The following is a 22,195-nucleotide window of genomic DNA, read 5'->3' as shown; positions in this document are numbered from 1 at the left end:
TAGGATATGACAACAATTTATTTTATAAATTATTTGCATGTGTCTCCATAGCGGTACTCTAGAAATATTTTATTTTAAAATGTTTGAAATCCTTAATGTTTTACTAGTAAAACTATTATTTAAAAAAAATGCAACTATATCATTGGTTAAGAAAAATCAATTCTTAAGTCAACATTAAAGATGTATTAATAAAATGAGAACTTAGCTTATGTTGTTAAAATTAATTATTATAATACCATTTTTGGTCTCAAATTTGTGCTTAAATTCTATGATTTAACTTGGGTAATAATTAAAAAAATTATAGGTTGTATTTTTATATAAAAATACTCATTTTTATAAATTGAATATTTTTGTCCTTATAGACAATACATATACTGTCTCAAATGATTAATTTTAATTATTATGAGTATAAAATTGTCATTTATTTTATTATCCATTTAAATTTTATTTTATTTTCATTATTAGTATGCTTATATAATATTATTATATTTGTTTAAATACTATGCAATGTACATTTTATCTCATTTTCATTATTTTAAAATAATTTATCAATGTAATTTGATACCACCATTATAAGCATCGCTTAAAGATGTTTAATATTTTTTGTTAGTTTGTACACAATATACTCTGTTTATTTGGGTTCAATGGGAATAAATACGATTGATCAGTTTTTATTTGAAATTTTGAATATTTCTATGTTTAAGCGTGTATTGCTCATAATTATTAGAGCATGAAACTTAATGGTTTTGAATATTTGTGGCAAGTCAAGAAAGCTATAAAGTTATAATATTATTAATAATTATAATATCTCTTAGTATTTAAATTCTTTACAGGTTTTTTTTTATGATTATGTGAATATTAGTATAAAGATCATTAAAAATTTGATAATTATTATTCAGTTTTATTTAATTTTAAAATTAATAGGTAAACTAACTTTTTTATTCATTAAAAAATTGAGTAATCTTACACAACTTTTCTCTTTATCATATTTTTATTACTATGTATCATCCAACATATAATTTTATTGTTGGTTTTAATAACAAAATAATATATAGTATATTATCTAAAACGTATTATGTATTATTATGTGTGTTATTGAAATATGTAAGGCATTTTTAAAAATTATTTTTTCAATGTAATTTATAATACAATTAATGTGAAATAATAAATTATTAAGTTGAAAAAGAATTAAGGAATAAGTTCCTTTTCAGTATAACATCATAAAAACAAATTATAAACATTTTAGTTGTTGTTTTTTAAAAATAAATGTTGATCATAAAAAATCATCTTTTACAGAATAAAACATTTATAATAATTTAAGCCAGACATGATCGTTTTGTTCTTTCATCGATTAAAAAACTTCTCATATATCAAATTTATTTTAATACTTACTATATATATATAATATATATGTATTATAATATTTAATGGTAATATATTATTAATTATATTCTGTATATCAATGGCAGACACATACTTAATAACGTTATTATAATGAGTAGTTAATGGTATGAATATTAATAATTTAAATGTATATAATTATTTTGATTAGATACCATATGTATATGAAAATTATGATCAAATACTGAACGCATGGATAGTTTTTAAATTTAAATTATGAACAAAGATGATTTAAAATTTACGTGGATTTAGAAATAATTTAATTTTCATAAAGAATTAATTATTGTCTTTAATATATAGATAAAAGGTCATGGCTCAATTCATTTCACATAACTAGGATATATTTTAAAGAATTTTAGGTACATTTGAATAATGCATGAAATGTTAGCTATTATTCTGATTCATTTTAGAATGCCATACGAATGAATAACAATTTTAGAGGAGAAACGAAAAAAGGCACATAATCTTCTCTTAGAAATGTCAGTTTTATAAGAATAGAATGTAATAATAAATATTATCATTCTGTTCACTAAAGTTATTTTTCGTTTAAATAAAGTCGATATGTTTTCAAGATAGTTTTGACATTTAATGGCCAAGTATTTTTCAGAGGAATTTCAAGCTTATATAACGATTTGGTCAATAATAACAAAAGTTCCACGTTTTCAATGTATTAAACCATATATATAACTATTAATAAAACATAACATTACAAAAAAAAAAAAAAAAATGCACAAAACTAGTAATATACAATATTTTTTATTTTTAATTGCAATTGTGTTGTATTACTTTTAAAAAAAAAACCATTAGCATATTTTACCGAATATATTAAATTAAGTTAATTTATAATATTTTTACGCATCATATTATTATATTGTTGGTTTTAATCACAAATATAATTTTTCAAAATAATCATAACACACTATGGATATTATATGTTCTAATTAGTAATTTGTAAATTGGACTCGGAACGTAATTCCCTAATTAAAAGATTCATTTATAACTAAAAACCATCAAGGAATATATTATTTTTTTTTTAATAATAAAAAAAAATTTATTTAATTAATACTCTATAAAATAAATGCGTTAAAATATTTATTTTTACACTTGCTCGAATAAAAATTAATTTTTTTCCCGTTTTTTATCATATTCATAAAAATGTGAAAAAAATAAATAGAATGCCTTAAAGAATTGTTAGAATAATAAAGATACAGTTGAAACACATTTATAGCATAGACAATTTTGTGGCAGGTATTCAAAAAAGAAAAAAAAGAAAAGAGATTCAAATGCATTGAATCCTTGTCTAAATTAGATAATTTCGTAATGAGAATAATAAATAATAAAATATTAAAATTAACTAACTCTAAAACGTAGAAATGAAGATAAATTTAATATGACATAGAATAACTTAAAATTTAAACTCACTATGTTTAAATTAGATACAACTATTTTTATAATAGGTACCAATATAATGCAAAACTAACCATTATATAATTAAGATGTTTTGATAAATTTTATATTTTTTTGGTTTAATTGCTAATTACTAAAATCTTTTTTAGTATTTTTATTAAAATAAATTAAATAAAGAAATACAAATAATTTATTAAAATTAATTACATAATTTGTAAGTTTCTTGGCTTTCTCGTTTAGTATCTAAAGTTAAATTGGTTTGAAATATTTACCTTTTGTTTTATAATTAACTCAATTATCTTTTTTACACAACAAGTCAATCTTTATTATGTTTTTCTGAAACATTTATTTATTTTTATTTTTTACAATTCAACTATACTTGTAGTTTATTCTCAAAATAAAATATTTTACACTTAATAAAGCAAAATAAAAATGTTATAACTATTAGAGTTTTAGTTTGAATATTAATTTTATATTATTACATTAAAACGTATTACCAATATTAATAACACATTATATTATATTATATTATATTATTAAATATAATCAATATTTAATTGGAATGATTGGATACATTTGAAAAAACTGATTTGTGCATTTTTATTATTAGTAAACTATCATAAATAAATATATAATTATTACTGAATAATTATAAAACTAATAATTTTGAATTTGAATTTGACAAAATTCGTATGATGGTATACTGATGGTAATTATGTCATTATATGATAATATTATACTGGATGATTTACTAAGTATACTCATCCTATATTTTTCTTTAGTAATATACTTATTTAAATTATTATTTTTGGAATTTTTAAATTTACTTTTTTTTTAATAGAAAATTTACAATATGTACATATAAATACAACGCACAATAAGTAAATGCGATGTTTTAGAGAAGGAGTTGGGAGGCATGGGTATGGCTTAATATAACTTCACAACGTGTGTCTAGTCTTATCTTTAATTCTTAATTTTATTATGTCCAGTTTATTATGTTTCAGGAAGAGTCTCTTCCACTCACTATTTTTCTTACTCTTCACTCCTCTTTTTCTTCGTCCGTTACCATCAACAAAGATCTTCCTTAGGATTTTTCTTTCAAAACCCATCAGTTTTCTTCCCTTCTTCAAACTAAAGATAATAGTCCATAAAAATGATTTCAAAAAAATATAAAATAGATGTAATATTGAGTTTGGTATTTATTATACTAGCATCAATTTTAAAAATTATAAATATTAAAAAATTAATATAAATTATCAAAATTTTCAAATCACCATTATCGTAGATCTATTATCCTTAGTATACAATATTAAATATCTAACTCAAAAACCATTCATTCCTTTTTAATTTTGGTGCGTCAAAAAATGACAAACTATATAGTTTACAATAGAAAATCTGTTTTAAATTTAAAAAACAGAAGTTTATATCTTCACAAGATACTCCTATAATAGTAGTACAAAACTCTCAAGAACTTGAAAATATGGTATTTAAGTATAATTTAAGATTCTAAAATCAGATTTTTGACAACTTTACTATATAATTGAGAAAAAAATTGATGGAGTATGCTTGGTAAATAACCATCTATATTTTATGTGTTATTAATAAAGTAACACTATTTCAATCTCAAAACCTAATGATTATTCAAATATTTTTAGTAGATTTTTCACATTAATTAATTTAAATTTAAAATACGGATAATAGTAACGACTAATAAACATTATTAATTTTGTTATTTTTTAATTTAATATAAATTTATTATAACTCTAATAACTAATGTCTACATATTATAAGTTATATCTACGTTGACGAATATCCTAAAATCATTAACGTTTTTAGATTAAACATCACAATAATATAGTTTTAGTGATTTAATTTATTATGTTTAAGTTTTTATTTTTACTATCAGGTAATATTAGCAATGATATATAGCTAAGCTTTCCTATATTATATATTTTTATGATTTCGGATATTACGTTTATTTGTAAATAAATCTGAGGATAAAAAACTTGTTTAACTTTTTTTAGTATTATAGAAAATAAAGTGGAGTCATTGGATTACATTCAAGTGCATAATCCATCTAAAAGAACTCGTGTATTTTTAGTCGTGTTTTTTTAAAAAAAAACTATTTTCGTTCAAACGCCGCTGAATGATATAATGAAAAGTATAAGAGAAAAAATGGGATTTGCTGTTCTAAAATATTATAATCGGCTTTGCTGGACAGTCCGGTGCTGGTGGAAAAAAAATAGACCTGAATTTTAAGCCGGTTCTAGGTGTGGGGATTTTTTTAATTAAATTTTATCTCCATCCCCCGCAATTCTCATTACCAAAAGTATATTAAATTATGTATATGCGGGTAGTAGGTAGTATAACCTTAACTTGTGGGCAACGTTAAACTGTTATGAGTTTCGATATGACGATGATGAATTTTTTAAATGTAATCAATGGTCTTCCGCAAATACAAAATGGAACTTCAATATTAATATTGAAGCAAAATATTAATTTATTGGTCTTCGATATTTTTCCCGCCCAGACAGACAATAGTATTATCATTATAGCACCGTGATTTCTTGAAGAATATAAAATGATAACTCATCGGTATTCATACGCCACTATGGACAACAAGTATAACTCACCGACCACTTGCAAGTAACCGATTTGACTGATCATCGGGTCGGTGTTAACTTGACACATGTAAATGCCTTTATCCGACGCTCTCACGCCGTTGATGTTTAGTAGCCACGTCTTCTGGCCATCGTGGGCCATGCTGAATCTGGGTATACGAGCGATGACGTGTTTGTGCACTGCGAGTATCATCTTCCTGTCGATATGGATCCAGGCCACCTGTAAACCATCATATTATACTACAATTCAATCAGGTATGCATCAGTAGATATAAGTATATTGTGTGTATTTTATTAACACGCCAAAAGTTAAAATAAAACATAACGTTACGTTGCATTTAAAGCGATTAGAAAAATACTAACAATTATTACGTTATCAGTTTGATACATTTGACAACAGTATCAGATTACGAATCAATGATGTTGAAACAAATGTTGTGTCATTTTAACTAATTCAATTTGAGAGAAAACATTGTTTTTAATTTTTGATTTTGATTTTGAGAGAGAGAGAAAGAAACTGTTAGTAATGTTTATTCTGACTTTCTGAGTACAATTATTATTATGATTTAAGTCGTATGATATTCAATTATATTAATACAAAAATATAATTATTAGTTATTAAATGGTCAAAATTTACTGATTATACCAATATACATAATATACAATTATAGACAACATAATATATTTATTGTACTTAGGTAAGTAACAAAATAAATAGTATTTTCTTAACTAGATCGTTACAAGGCAAGTATTGCAATTACAATGTATACGAACAATGTGATATTACATTTATCAATATATATTTCTTATTCCACGCATTGAATATAATATTATATGTATTATATTAGGTTTAGAAGGATTCTAAGTATATTGGCTCTTCAAAATTAAATGTAATACAACAACACACCTACGTATTATAAAAGCAGAGGAAGATATTACATAAGTATTCAATTTACTGCTTTTAGAAACAACGTTGGTAAAATTAATTTTCTCGAGGTTTTTCGTTTTTGAAAAATCTGTTTTAATAATTTTCGTAAACAGTAAAAATAAAAAATATCAATACTATAATCTACCATGTTATTATATACACTCTTTGAACTCGTGTATAAAAACCGGAGGATGTTCATTTTGGGTGTACAAAAAGTGTTTACTTATTAATATATATTTTTTTTAATTTCCAGATGCTTGTAATCTTATACAAAGGCACAACTCTTTGTAATAAATAAAATTTAATTTTAAGTATACCTTAGAGATAATTTGTTTCTTGCTGAAATGTTGCTGTTGTTTTTTTTTTTTATTATTATTATTACAGGCTATGCAGAAACCTCCTGCCTGCGGCAATTTAATTTGCACACCTTCCCTTTTCTATACTCTACCAAAAAAATGTTTCTCTATCTTTTAATTGATTATGTTCACGGGTACTAATAGCGAAGTAAAAGAGCAAAAGGATGTTGGATAATTACTTTTATTAACGAAGCAAAGACTCCAGTGGAAAAAACCATTTCCCACTTTTTTTAAAACATTTTTATTAAAAATAAGAAATAAGAAAAAAATAAAAAATCTGTTAGTTAAAATTATGGGTTATTTTAAATATTTATTCTGCAGGGTGAACATATTTTCTTGATATTATAATCTTAATGTATTGTTATAATTTTCACAAAATAAAATAATTAGTAAAAATAAGTATAATTTTAATTGAATTTGTATAAAATACAAATAAAGATAACAATTTTCAGAAAAAAATTTTATTTTAGAACCTTTATGGCCACACCTTATAGTTCGAAATATTATATGATAAAGATCACTTAATTTATTATAAACAATCACACTTAATTTCGATAATCTCTATAAACAAATGTATATTGTATTAGAACATACCTAATATTATTATTTTTATTAATAATGTTTTGGGTTCTTCAAAACTGAGTTTTATAAAATATAACGTTAAATAATTTACGAAGTTTAATAAACTTAAGTCTTATAAAATCTTATTAAATAAAAGAAAACATTAATTATTAAAAATTACTTAAGCATCTTAATAAAAATTACCATATTACAGAGACATAATATAATAACTTATAAAAAAAATAAATATATTACAATATTAATAAAATGATAAATTAGAGGTTATTATTCTCAAAATCCCTTTACATAAATGCATTTACAAAAAGCATATTTTAACATTTATCAAGGATAGATGGAATACATTATAGAAGGTCTATTTAAAATTAAGACAATTACATAATAATGGTATTATAAAACATTTTCAAAATTCAAATTTAACCTTGTTGTTAGGTTAAGTCATTGAACTTTTTTTTATAGGACCCAACCTGTTGTAACAATAAATCATTGTATAAAGAACTCAGTTTTGTGGACTCCAAACACAATCTAAAATTACTTAACTTTTATATGTTTACTGTTCATATGAAATATACAGTAATATTATATGAATTTCATATATTATCATTAGGTTTAGAAATGTATGAAATGTATAGATATATTATGTGTTCATAAAATAAATTATATATAATTCTATATATGTATTGACTATATAATATGTCGTTAATTTGGTAAAAAAAAATTCTTCTTAGTAATCTTTAGATCAAATACCTACATAAAAATATATTTATCAAAATCATATGGTAAAAATAAATTAGTCTCAAACGTATGAAGATTAAAGAATACGTACGACGAAACATGTGAACAATCGGGAGATAGTTTTCCATCATACTGTACCACCCAGAAACTTCATTTTATTTTCTATAGACCGTCGTAAGTTTTTAAATAACTGTCTGACCGTCAGTTTATACACACTATATACAGCAATGTAATACTCAAGTCTATCTCGTCTATTACCAATAAACTGCTGCAGGTAGTTCATTCTCTATAATATATATATATATATATATATTGCACATTGCATGTGATTGTAATTATATTGACAGATCTGTTGTCGTTCTCAACAATTGAAATTCTACTAGAAGTCAATGTCTCTAGTCGGTGAGTTTTAATATAATTCTGACCGCCTTGAAATCAATTTGTTGACGTCATTGGAAAATAGAAAGAAATTAAAACGATATTTTAAATGTATTATCGGTGAATACTAACAAAAATAAAAATTACTTATTACATGGAATTAGTCTATTTATTGTGACTTTAATTATATCTAGTTGGTAAAATTAATATGTATCTACTTGATTAAATTATTTTTATTTTGCTTATTTTCAATTATTACTGTTTAAAAAAATCATAATATAATAATTATTGCAATCAATGCATTATTTTCTCCCTAAAAATAATTTTTTGAAATTAATAAATATAATTTATACATATTTTAAGCAGTTATAAACATGTGTCTTAGAGTATACCGACGTAATATGCGCTGTAGCCTTTCAATAAATATCTAGTTATTTAAATTATTATTCTAATATTTCCCTTAAGATTACTAAAATAATACTAGTAAAATAACTAAATACATAACATATTTTAAATTATGATTATTGATTAATTTGTAGTAAAATAATAGTGTACACTATAATAGAAGCCTGTTGAAATGCTGACAATCAAAATATCGACAAATTAAAATGTCGATTATGAAAACATCGAAAATAATGAAATATTGACAAACCAGTTTATTATTACCAAAGTAAATATTGACACATTAAAATGTATTGTAACCAATTTTTTGTGGTAAAAATAATCGTCTATTAAAATAAATCTATTATTTTTGTTTTTAAATAAGATTAACAATCTATACCTCCAGGGTATATCAAGTATATAAATGTTATTTAGGAATGTCTACCTATAAATTATTAAATCGATTTCAGTTCACAGTTAATTATATACAAAACGTGCAAACGCCCATTAATGACACTCATTTTATTATCATTATTATTATAATTATTATTCTTTTTTTAAATCGCGACACCATTTTTGTTTAAACCACTTTGAAGGGTTTCCAAGGATTGTGGAAGTAGCAAGATTTCTAATAAGAGGATTGTGATGAGGTTATAACGTTATACCATCTTATAAATGACTATTGTATAATTTTGCTTCTTCATGAATTGATGGAATTTTGAGATCAAAATGGATAGTATGGCTAGAAACGTAGGAATAGGCATTTAATAATTTACGTATTGTAATGTTTTGAAAGGTTTTTGTTTTATTAGTATTGATGTGTGTATATTTGTTATTATTGATGAGGCTTTTTAGAAAGTGTAGTTTTAGATTTAAATTTAAACTTTTGGATTTAATAAACTAGGCTCAAGTCAACCTTTTATCAAGAGTTAGGTCAAGAAATACTTAGAGCACTTGGAATTTGGATGCCGTATACAAAGATATCCGAGTAGGGGGCAAATCTGAAGTCGAATGTAATATGGATCAATTGGGATTGGTTTATTTAAATCTCCAGTTGGAGTACTAATCTTCTATAAGTGTAAGACGAGATTGAAGATTTTGAATGGCTAAGGTCCACGTGAATATATAAAATTACCCTGTCATTCGCATAATTGGCGACCAATATGTTGGGTGTAGTTTGTTGGTAAGAAGCGTAAAAATATTACAAAAAATAGGTAAAAGAATACCACCTTGAAGGTCACCTGTAGATATGTTATTAGCTTTTAAAAAAAATGCATCATCGAAGTGAAATTGGAAATGACGATTAGTCAGGTAAGGAAGTAGGTGGGATGAAAAAAGTTTTTTAATTTGTAAAGGAAACCTTCATGCTAAATCCTGTCAAGGATGTTATCAAAAAATAAAATTCTTAATTTATATTTTTTTTTTAACAATATTTTTCATTGAAAAAATAATAATTATATACAATTTGATTTATATAAATGACAACAACAGTTGATATTTTGTACTTTCGATATTTAGACTTGTCGACGTTTCGTAACACACTCTATTATAATATAATATTATATTGTTTTATTTAGTTGCTCGGTAGTATATAGGTAGCAAAGTATATCATTAAATATAATATTTTACATACAATCATTTGAGTGTAGTTGATTATAATAACTTTCTGATTTTAGTATGATAATGAATTAATGTTACCTTTCAATGATGAAATATCTGGCCATTAAATTTACTTCACGGTTGTATAATCGGATAAAATTAAACTGTTACAATGGAGAATAATGTAAATGACTACTGTGGCGATTCACTTTACTTGTCCACGAACTTGGTAATAGTGTATTAACTATATCATCGGATAAACTTTATTAAATTATACAGTTCTGCAATAATTATTCTCCTATTAAAAGCTACAATATTAAAATAAATGTATATGAATAAAAATTAACGTTTAGCGTGAATGATGTCACGACTTATTTGATAATAATAAATACGAATTATGTTATCATTTCAAACAGAAATGGCTGGATGTTATCGTAATTAATATGATTCGGTAATTCATTTATATAATTCATACGCACTTACTTAATTTCAATACACATCGCAGAAGGACAAAATCAGATCCAAGAAATCTTTGAATTAACTAAAGTCGTCGTATATTTTTATTGTCCTACACGCAGTCACCGTGCATGGCACATATATCTGTGACAATTACAGTGCCTATAATATAGTTAATACTTATTGGTGTGCATCGTCTTAGAAAATAAATTTACATTTGAATGAGTTATGAAAATGTACGTTTTAATTAAACGTGATACGCTGGGCCAAACAGGATTCCAGAAAGTCACGAGTGGTATGTTGCAGATAAGCTTTTCCACTTTTAAGTGTCCATTAGGCTTGTCTGTTGTCCAATTCAATCTGAAGCGATTCACGGCAGCCAACGGTAGGATGCGAGGTCGGTATTTTCTGCAAGTGAATAATCCAGAAATTTTTCTTAAATTAATTTGGCTCCGGACAAAAGCAGTTGATCCTCCATCACTCCCCCTGTTCGGTTCGGTAATTTCCCCTTCATTTTGCTATCGGAGACTCTGGTTCACGCTTAACCGACCTTAAGCCTACTAAACCAAACAATTCTAGAAGTATTGTAAGAGTTGCTCAGGGCATATTATTTTCACACACATTCTAACTTTATCTCTATCGTGTTACCAATAATGTATCCACTCAAGTCAAAAACTATTTAGAATGAGAACCCTTAATCTCATACGGAATACGCGTTATGTACCTACCTGTATTTTTATGCAGCAGACAATGTATACCGTTTTTAAAAGTTTTTCAATTTCTATGAAAATAGAATAATGTATTTATAGTTTATAATATAGTGTTTATTGTTTATAATTTTCCAATTTCGCATACCTGAGTTGTAATTTTTAACACTTTGAGTGCACTCAAAGTGTTAAGATCGCTTATCGCAAATTTTAAAATATAGAAGAATGGTAAAAACAATTTTAAACGCAATTATTATTACATTTTTTTTATTAAAAATAATCGATTAAAAATAAATAAAATGAAATAGATATAAACCACTTTGAACAATAACATTAATTATTTTAAGTACTTATATAAATTCATCGTTAATTTACATTCGTTTTTGAAATATTTTTTTTTATTTTTGTTCATTTATTTTAATAAATAAGCTAACCGCTATATAATCTATGTATTTTTATTATAACCTAACCTAAATAAACAATGTTACGATAAAAATGTTATACAAACAACAATTTATCTAACTTAATTTAATTTTTTGAAATAAAGAATAACACTGTATAGATATGTGCTCAATAATTTAATTATTTATATTTAGTTAACATAAATCTTTTTTTTTTGTGATCCATTACACTGAAAATTCACTGAAAAGTAAAGACATTTTATAAAACAAATATTTTTTCCAAAACTAAAAGTGATAATTATTAAATTAAATTTTTTAAACATTTAAAAAAATTTATAAACGTTTGATTTTCTCAAACATGTGACATAAATATTATTAACTCTTAACTTATAAATAAATCTCATTTAACACTCTTCAGTTTTAAATGTTTATTTTCTATTGCATATCTCACGGTCTTTTTATATAATTATTGAAATTATAATATATGTTCTTTTTACATATACTGATACTTCTTATATTAAGTATTTATTTGTTTCTGTATGCATATGTTTAAAATGCGTTATATCGTGAATTATTTTATCTGGAAGAATTTTATTTTAGTTCCAAAATAATTTTTAAATAATAAATAGAATTTATAGATCAGGAAGGAACATATAGATCTATATAAAAAAAAAAAATAAAAATAAATTTTGTTCAGAGTAAGGACCGTGATAATATTTGTTTGCTTTGTTCCTTTATTTTCATAAGAATATTAACTATGAGTTTTATAAAAATCTTTGCACAAAAATACTTAGAGCTAAGGCAACTAAAGCTACAATAATAGCTAACTAATTATATACTTTTTTAAAATATAAACTACAATAAATTAACATTTGGTAGACAATGTTGTTGAAATAAATCAGTTTATAAATTTTTAAATTTAATAAATAATTGATGTTATGTTATAATAGTAACGTCCGTGAAGCTGTCCCCCTCCCCAAAACAGTATTTTGGTTTTTACGGGTCCAGGAAGAGTCGCAAATTTTTTTGAGAGACATGCATATAGATGCCTAAAAATTGCAAAATTGTGATATCAGTTTGAAGTCTATGGAACCATTTGGAGGGGGGCAACTTCACAGACGTATTATAATAGTACCTATGTCACAATAAATAAATAAATAATAAAATTGTGATAAAAAAATAATAAATGCACACATATTTTTTGTATTATTGGAATATACATATTTCAAAATGATAAATGACAGTGTCAATTGGCTCGGTGCTTATTGATAATCATATTCTAATGGTCTTACACATATTTTAATAAACTCACTGTACCTTTACTTTTTTTCTAACAATAGTAAAAATAAAAATAATACAATAACTATATTTATTACCATAATGTTATTTTGAATTTAATGATAATATAAAAAATCATTTGAATTTTAAAAGATATTGATGATACATATTAGTGTAATGGCATCGATTGGTTCATAAGTATTTTTTTATTATAAAGTATAAAATAGCTATTTATATATTGAACTTTATCATTAAGAGTACATTTTGACAACCATGACTGTTTAAATGAATAATAATGAACTGGGTGACATTGTCAGTAACATGGAAAACGATTATATGCGGTATTGGACTAGTATTTTGATACATAGTTACAGTATAACACCTTTTGATCAACAATTTAACTTTGTCATTTATAAAGCTGTTGTTTTGTGACGATAAATTGTGATTATTAACTACCACAGTTCGCTGGTTCAGTATGAAACTTTGTTTCATGTATTTTTCTTTAAAAAATGTAAAAAATAGTTTTGTAAAATACAACACCAAATAAAATAACTATATTTACGTTTTAAAAACAACGTTTACATTATTTTTTCAAGTTTCAATGATGTGAAATAATTTACGTTACATGCTCATGATTCACTTTAGTGTATACCAACTTATAACACTAAAATTAAACAAACAATTGTATTTTAGGTTTAATTCTGCAAATTCTTGAATAAATGTTAATAAATGTTTTATGTTGTTTATTGTAATAAAATTGGATAAGTTAAAAAGAAAAACAATTATTGACTCTTTATCAATAATGCAATGTTTTTATTGGTTTTGAGATAAAAATCTGTCCATGCTAAAAATGTATAAATTAAAACAATAAATAAATAATAATATCTGAAGTTGCAGTTGTATTACTTTTAAAATTATTTGTTTATCATGATTTTTCTCGTGTTGTAGAAAACCTCTGTGTGAAATAAGTCTGCCATTGAATAAAGTTATTTAATACGAAAGTAGAACGTATTCTTTTCTGAGTGTGGGATTACTTTTATAAAAGAAAATTTTATGGTTTTCAATTAAAAAATATTTTGTTACATCTGAAATATTATGTAAACCTTGTAAATATCATGTTCAACATTATTTTGGTATTCTTCTGCTGAGATAGTCTCACTTAGAGTTAAAATGTGGACCTTATAATATTATGATAATGTTTTATATATTATATTATGTATGAACGAACATAGTTTTATCAATGGAAATATAAATAAATTTAACAAAAAAAAAATTATTAAGATCAGTTTTACATGTAAATTCTATCATTAGCTGTTAAATTTCGATAACTAAGAAATTTATAAATTCTAATTTATTGCGAATTGCGATGAGCATAAAAAGTTTTAACCACTGATTATTTTAAACAAAACTAAATATATTTTACTTCTGTTTTACTCTGATAGAAAATCAAAGTAGATTAAAAATTATAATTATGGGAAAAAAAATCATCAATAATATTATGTACCAATCCATTTTTATGCATGTGTTTATTGCATTTATTATTCAATGTCTATTCTTTTAGATTAATTTTTAACCGATTACTCGTTAAATTTTATTTTACTTTTCTATTATTTAGTTTCAAAGTCATAGCTTTAAATCGTTGTAAATATAATCATATGAAAAAAAAACCAGGGAAAGTTGATCGATAATAATGATGGTCATATTATACCAAGTACAATAAAATACAAAGTCTGTTTCTTTAAATGTTATTCACATAATTTTGTTACTCTGTGAAATATATTTGATCTTAAGTAAACACAGACTTCGGAGTTCAAGACACCAAAATATTATATTAATTAACGAGATCTAAAAAAATCGTTTTCTCACGTTTGTTATATATAATATCTATTTTTGTGAACAGCATTGAATTATATAAGCACATAGCAGTTTCTATGTTTCGTACAATATGACATAATATATCACTTAATTAACTCGTTAAGTAGTACAATATTTTAATATTGAATTTATTTTATATTAATACTTACTCACTTATGTTGATTACATATAAAAAATAATTAGTATATACACGTCAGCCCATGATAAATTTACAGTGAAAATTCCACTCGTTTTTAATGCAATCAGCTGCAATCCGAACTATTTACCACATATTATGGCCTAAAATATGATTACTGTGAAGTCACGTGTAATCAAATAATCAAATTCGTAATTTGTTGATTAGTTATGATGGTATTATGTATATCAAACGAAAAACTTAGGTAAAATATATAATGTAATACGGTCGGTTTAATCGACATATTGTCCTAACTACTTAGGTAAGGATAAAGACGGGAACGTTCGCATGAACCTTAATATTATATTAATAACGCTACGGACGAGAATCTCGTACAATGTCTCGTAATAATAATATTAACTAGAAATCGTTGTTTGTGCATAAACGGTTTTCACTGAAGAATTTATCGCTAATCCATACTATAGGTACACTGTATTATAGTAGATCTGCAACTAAGCAGATTTCCATTAATATTTTAAACCGTGTAAAAGCGTGAAGCTTAGCGGCGAAATCGTTAATCGCTCAGTGTACATGGCATTCGATGCATTTCGTTTGCCTACGCACCACTGCACATGGTGCAGCGTCGTTACAGGGGTAGGGGGGGGGGGTTACGAATGCATTCGCGTCTGCAGCTTTCTTCCGGAATTGCCGAGTGAATTATTATTATTACAACCTAGTCGAATGCACTTCCGCGAGTTAACGCGTAAAGAACGGTGTTACAATGACGCTGCGGGTGGGAGGTACTCAGTCACGGGTTTTTTGACGTACATTCGTGCAAAGTGCACCGTAACGGCGACTCAATGCACACATACACACAAATACAGACAAGTGTGCCATAATTATAATCGCATAATAATATATAACTTGGGAATTATGTGTTCCGTCTTAAAGTGGCGGAAGTGAAAACGGGTCGGCGTGACTCGGTCGCTAACCGTCGATCGTTGGGTATACATTTTATGCGATTGTTCCGGTAATGTGAATTAACAAGCCTGGTTGCGGTTGTTAATTACACGGAGTTTTCCGTCGCAAAATAACCACGCCCCTGCTTGCACGTCCGCCACTCGTCGCCGTCGTCGTCGATGCTACAGTCGTTTAATCGTAATTAATAACAACCGATGTCGTCGCGAGTTCGGCCCATTTACCGTAGAAAATACCAAAGTCACGACAGCGTGCAAAACGCGATCAGAAATAATTCACACAAGTCGCGCGCCGCGTTCGGAATCTAATGGGCTGCCTGCGTACCTATGTTCAGTGGCGGCTCGTGAGGAAATTTGGGAGTAGAGGGTGTACATTGCAGATAAATAAAACAAAATAATAAATTATATTGTAATATAATGAGAACTTTTAATAAACAAGTTGACGTAAAAATTCGTAATTTAAAAATACGATTTAATCGTTGTGCAATAGCCAATAATAATAATAACGGTTGTAGACCACAAGAGCTGCGAACCGCCGTCTATAATAGGTGACAGGAGCGTGATTAAATCCTGCAACGAGCAGCCATAAATTATAATATATTTTTATGAGTATTATAAAATGTAACAGCGAAGAAAAATGTATAAATACAATTTATCAACAGTTCATATTTTATATTTACACCATTCATCAGTTTTTAAATATAATGGGACCTTACTCCGTACCGCCTACACAATGATTGAATTAATGAACGGCTCGTGCACGACGCGACGAAGACCGTCGTCAATACGTCATATCAGTATAATATCACGTCAATTTGTAGAAGATATTGATATCATTTTTATTTTTAGATGACATAATATAATGTTAAATATGTCTCTTTGTTTGTTTAAAAATAATATGTCCTGCACATATAATGAAAACATTGAAAACTAAAGGATAACACAGCACAATATTTGTAGAAATTGCATGTGGTATATATATATATATATATATTACAATAATATTGGTTCGTGTGTAGGCGATTCACCTATTGGTTGTACACGGTATTTACTTGATAAATACCATCACTACGCGAATATCGTTGTCGTGTCAACTCTATTACGTTTATCGAATCAAATTTGAAAGACATGGGAATTGTAGATATTGTATCGTGTTCGTTTAAAATAATCTGAAGAGTTTCAACACACGCTCGTCTTCGAGCACCAACTATAAGATCTTAGCGCGATGAACGTGTACAACGCTTCCGGTCAGCATCTTGCCGACAACGTCGTGATATTATTATTTATGCAAACGGTTCGATGACTGCGAATCGATCAGCGTAACGATATTACAATAACACTTGGCGGAGGCGGTTAGCAGCAGCTACAACAGTAGTAATAGCTCCGCGGGGCGGCGGTTCCGACGGTTTTGCCCGCCCGCCAACTGTTGCATATCATTCGGCGCGGCGGCCGCGGCGGACTAGGAGCCGGCAGGAAAAAACCACTTGTTCGAGTATATTTCCTTCTGGGAAACACGACCGCTCGTTTTTGCAGTCCCACCGGTACGCGGGCACTACTGCAATTAATCAAACCGGAAAGTCCACCGCGATAACACTACGGACGCACCTCACTCTCCCCCCCCTCCCCTCCAAACCGCCATCGATAACGATGCTAGGGCGTGTACTACGCCGTACCTATACACTTCAGTCACTCGAGTCCGTCCGTCGTCACGTTGACATCAAACGCGATTCATCATCATCCGTCTCGATTTATAGGTACACGCTTCGAGATAACGAATCGTTTTCTCATATCGGCCGGTGGAAAATAATTAAAACGCTGTAAGTCACCTCGTGACCGGTGGCGCTGATGTTTTAAAAACATAAAGTAATATTAGTTATTAATTTTTTTATTTATTTTTAGTACCGTTTTCGTGACATATTATGATACATATTTTGATAAATATATTGAAAAAGTTTTATAATTTTTCTATATTAATTGTTAGTCTTTGAGAAAACTTACTTTAATCGATCGATTTTAAATACTCGCGAATAACGTATTATTTAAAACCGTATATTAATCATGTAATCGTAGAACCCGAATAGATACCTTTTTCTATAATGTAATTGATAAAGTTTCATCGTTTTTATTTCGATCATCGCTGAAATCTGTATAGAGTAAAAAATTTAAAAAAAATAATCGTTCTATAGTTTAGTATTCTTTTACGTTTAATACAATTGACAATAACAATATCCTTGTAGGTACCACGGCAAATGAACGCAGTTATTATAAGGCAGCCTTATTATAAAGGCGTGTAGCGTACCAACGGGGCTTCTTAATTAAAGATGCAAAAATTAATAAATGAAGTACGCTAAGTTTGGGTATAGTTGAAGCCGTGTTTAATATCGAACAATATTGTATGATAAAAATTATTTTTTATTCTTGAACATTTTTTTATTACTAACTTAAGAGTGTCCTGTGGAGATACAAACTTACCCCAGAAAGTTATATTGTTGATTACAATGTCCCATTCTGGCCATTCTATCCAAGGGTTTGGAAATCCGAAGATGAATATTTTTTTTATCAAGTTTTTGCGTTCTAACATGGGTATATGCTTATCCGTGGATTCCGCGCTACCTTATTTCGTGGATAATTGAGTTTACAGAATGTATGCATAAAATATTGAACTTTTAAAATGGTTTAAAAAATAAAAGTCTTAACAATTTGGTAAAAAAAAAAAATGCTTTTTTATCGCAAACTTATAATGATCGAATAAACTTTAAAAGTGCATTTAAAGTATAAAACAAGCACAATGTGAACTTATATTGTTTATAGATATAATAAGTTTAATCAGATTGATTATTAATAATATAATAAAGTTTTAAATAATTATAACTGATTGGTATAGTAGGTAGGTTAATTTAACATGTCAAGTTCCTGGCATATCCAAATATGTAAGTATACATTAAAAATCCATCTATGATCAACAGAAATTTTTGGATCACTTAACTATTTATTTTTAAAATATGTCAAACTAAAGTCTATATAATATATAAAAATTGTATTTTCTTTTTTAATTATTATTATTTTATTACACCACAAAGTAAAATGAAATCGCTGACGAATTAAGCACAATTATGTCACATTTAATATTAAATCGGATAGAATTAGATTAAATGGTATCTACACATCAACAATGAACATAAGTAATACTTATAATTTGTATAACAAGCCATACGTAATAATACAATAATTTAATTCTAAATACTGATCATAAAAATTTTCTGTTGGTTTAATAATTTTTAACATTTTAATAAAGTAGTCACACATTAAAATATTAACTATTGATAAACAATTAATGCAGTATATTAATATTACTTCGATTTTTTTTTATTATTTATTATTCTTATAGTAAAACGATTATTATGTCTTATCAAATATTATTTAATATTATTTATTGATTCCTATTTATATTTTACACTTAACAAGAACTACAAAAGGTATTTAAGTTTCAAGGTATTTAAATAAAAAAAATCTGATATAACTTTCATCTGATTTCTTAGTACCATCAGTTAAATAGTGCATGGTCGGAGATAAGACGTCGAAATTACACGCAAAACATTTTATTGGCAAAGTAAATGCGACTCCCAGATAACGATATTCGACAAAGTTCATAAACTTAGTTAATTATACAGGTCGGAGAATATGAGGAAGTAAGGAAATAAAAATAAAATTCAAATTAAATAATCTCAATAGGGGTTGTATGAGAATCCGTCGGAGTTGAACGGCCTTTGACAATAAACAGCACATAATGTACACCAAACCTATTGAGTTATCATTGATGACATTGTTTCACAGAATACTTCATTGAAATTTTCGTACGTTGCACTTAAATTAAATTCATTATTGATTATGTTTAAATAGTTGAAGTATGTTTATATTCTTAGAACACGTATACACATTGAATAATATTAATTTTAATTTAAGGTAATATGTGCGAGTACTAACTTATAAATATAAAAACACATTAATGTTATATTTTAAATTAAAAAAATCTAGTACTTAATTAAGTTATAAATCATCGATAAGTACCTATTAACATTTCTATTTTATTTAAAAATTGAACACTGGTAATTTTTAATGATGAAATAATTATTACTACTTGTGAAAATTTAAAATCTTTTTGTCAATACTTCAATGAATCTTAATAATTTAAGGTGTCTAATTTTCACTATTTTAGACATTTTCGTAAGTTAATATTTTACTTTGAATTTTAAAATAGTTCTACATTTTCCGCTTCATAGTATATAAATAAATTAGAATATTTGTAGATTAAAATGTAGTTCACATTGTAAACAATATAATTTTTATCTATTTTTAATGCTTCATAAGTTGTTTTTAACTATGAGAGAGCTATTTTTTTAATTAAAAAAATGTATTATTGTGTGATAAATTACAGATTAATAAAATCTATCAATCTAAATAAAAAATATTGTAAAATATTAAAAACACCATTAGTATCACCGTTTTTACTTCAAGGTTTAGTGTACTAATAAAAAATATCATCAAAGTATAATATTTATTATTATTATAGTGTATTACATATTACAGATATAATTTTTTATACGCCGCCTCTATCTTAACCTAATCTCTATCTCTGGAGTCCTTCGTCCAGAGGAAATCAGTTGTCAATTGTTTTACTATAGTTATGATGTTACATTTAAAAATAATAATAATTATTATAATGTATAGTGTAATATAATATTATAATAACTGTGATAGTAAAATAATAGTACTATGGTATAATAATATACAAAACATCTGGGACAAATCGTATTGGTGTCTGTTTAAAAATTAATTTTTAGTTATTTCCATTAAGTATTAAATAATTATTCAAGTTTTAAATTGTATGCAGAATTTACGTATTATCGTGAAAAATAATAACTGAGTAGGATTTATTGTTAGATAGACACTATATTATAGTCCAAAGATTTAACTGAAATACAGATTCTTTTGATTTATTGTGATGTCATAATGCACTTTTAATTCTTATGTTTTATTTACAAACTTTTAGAGTTATAAAAATGCATAAAAAGTAGAAAAATTTCAAAGAAATGTATAGATAATAGTTATGTGAGTAAGTAAGTTGGTGTATGTAACTAGAATAACTCATAATAAATTATATATTGAACAATAAAATTGTTGATTATGAAATATAATTTGATGGATGTACTCGTATATTATTATATTATTATTACTATAGTATAATATAAAGTATAATTATTTCAATGAAGTTATGTTTAATTTTAAAATATATTTTAGGTATGCTTGATGTTTAATAATTATAACTTATTACATTAACTCTTCGTCTGCAAATACTATTTTATTTTTTTGATTTATCATTAATTTAATGCTGATATTCATCATACATTTTAATAAATAACACGCTAATTACAATTCATTTGGTTGCAAAGTCTTCAGCGTAATTATAAAACTACATTATGGATCATAAAATATATTATAAAATATTGTGGAACTATAATTTATCAGTGTATAAAACTAAATTAATTACATTTTATTTGTATTTGGTATTTTAAAAATGTGTAACTATTAAATCTGCTTGTAAATACTGTTTTAATGCAAAAATTATATACAAATATTATAATAATAATAATAATAATATAACGGATATTATAAAGTAATATGCTATTCACAAATAAAGCATTTTTGAATAAATAAAAAAAACAAAAGTAATTTATTTTCATACCAAGTAACAGTTATTTGTTTTAAGCATAGAAAGAACACTCACTAAGCTTCTATAATTTGAATAAAGCAACTGGCTATACGTTTTTTTGTAGAAATACTTTTGTATAACAATGTTTATGTAGTGCAAAACAAAATTCTGTTCATTAGTGGAAAGTACACATTCCGAGCATATATGGCTATACGTCAGTTACTCAATAGTTAAACCAAATTATATTAGATACATTAACTAGCCACATAAATATGCGTTCAAATGAAAAAC

At 25.8% G+C, this 22,195-nt stretch overlaps 1 protein-coding gene across 1 annotated transcript in view; it reads right to left on the bottom strand.

Moving 5' to 3' along the window:
- The window catches only part of LOC132920054 (lachesin-like), a 118,130-nt gene that overhangs the window by 59,485 nt on the left and 36,450 nt on the right, over positions 1 to 22,195 (bottom strand). The window contains exon 3 of the mRNA XM_060982099.1: positions 5,442 to 5,649. Within this exon, the coding sequence (XP_060838082.1) occupies positions 5,442 to 5,649 (208 nt within the window). The remainder of the gene's footprint in view (positions 1 to 5,441; positions 5,650 to 22,195) is intronic.

Source organism: Rhopalosiphum padi, chromosome 2 (assembly GCF_020882245.1).
Source record: "Rhopalosiphum padi isolate XX-2018 chromosome 2, ASM2088224v1, whole genome shotgun sequence".
In the NCBI taxonomy this organism is placed as follows: domain Eukaryota; kingdom Metazoa; phylum Arthropoda; class Insecta; order Hemiptera; family Aphididae; genus Rhopalosiphum; species Rhopalosiphum padi.
This window is presented reverse-complemented; position numbering and strand designations above follow the sequence as displayed.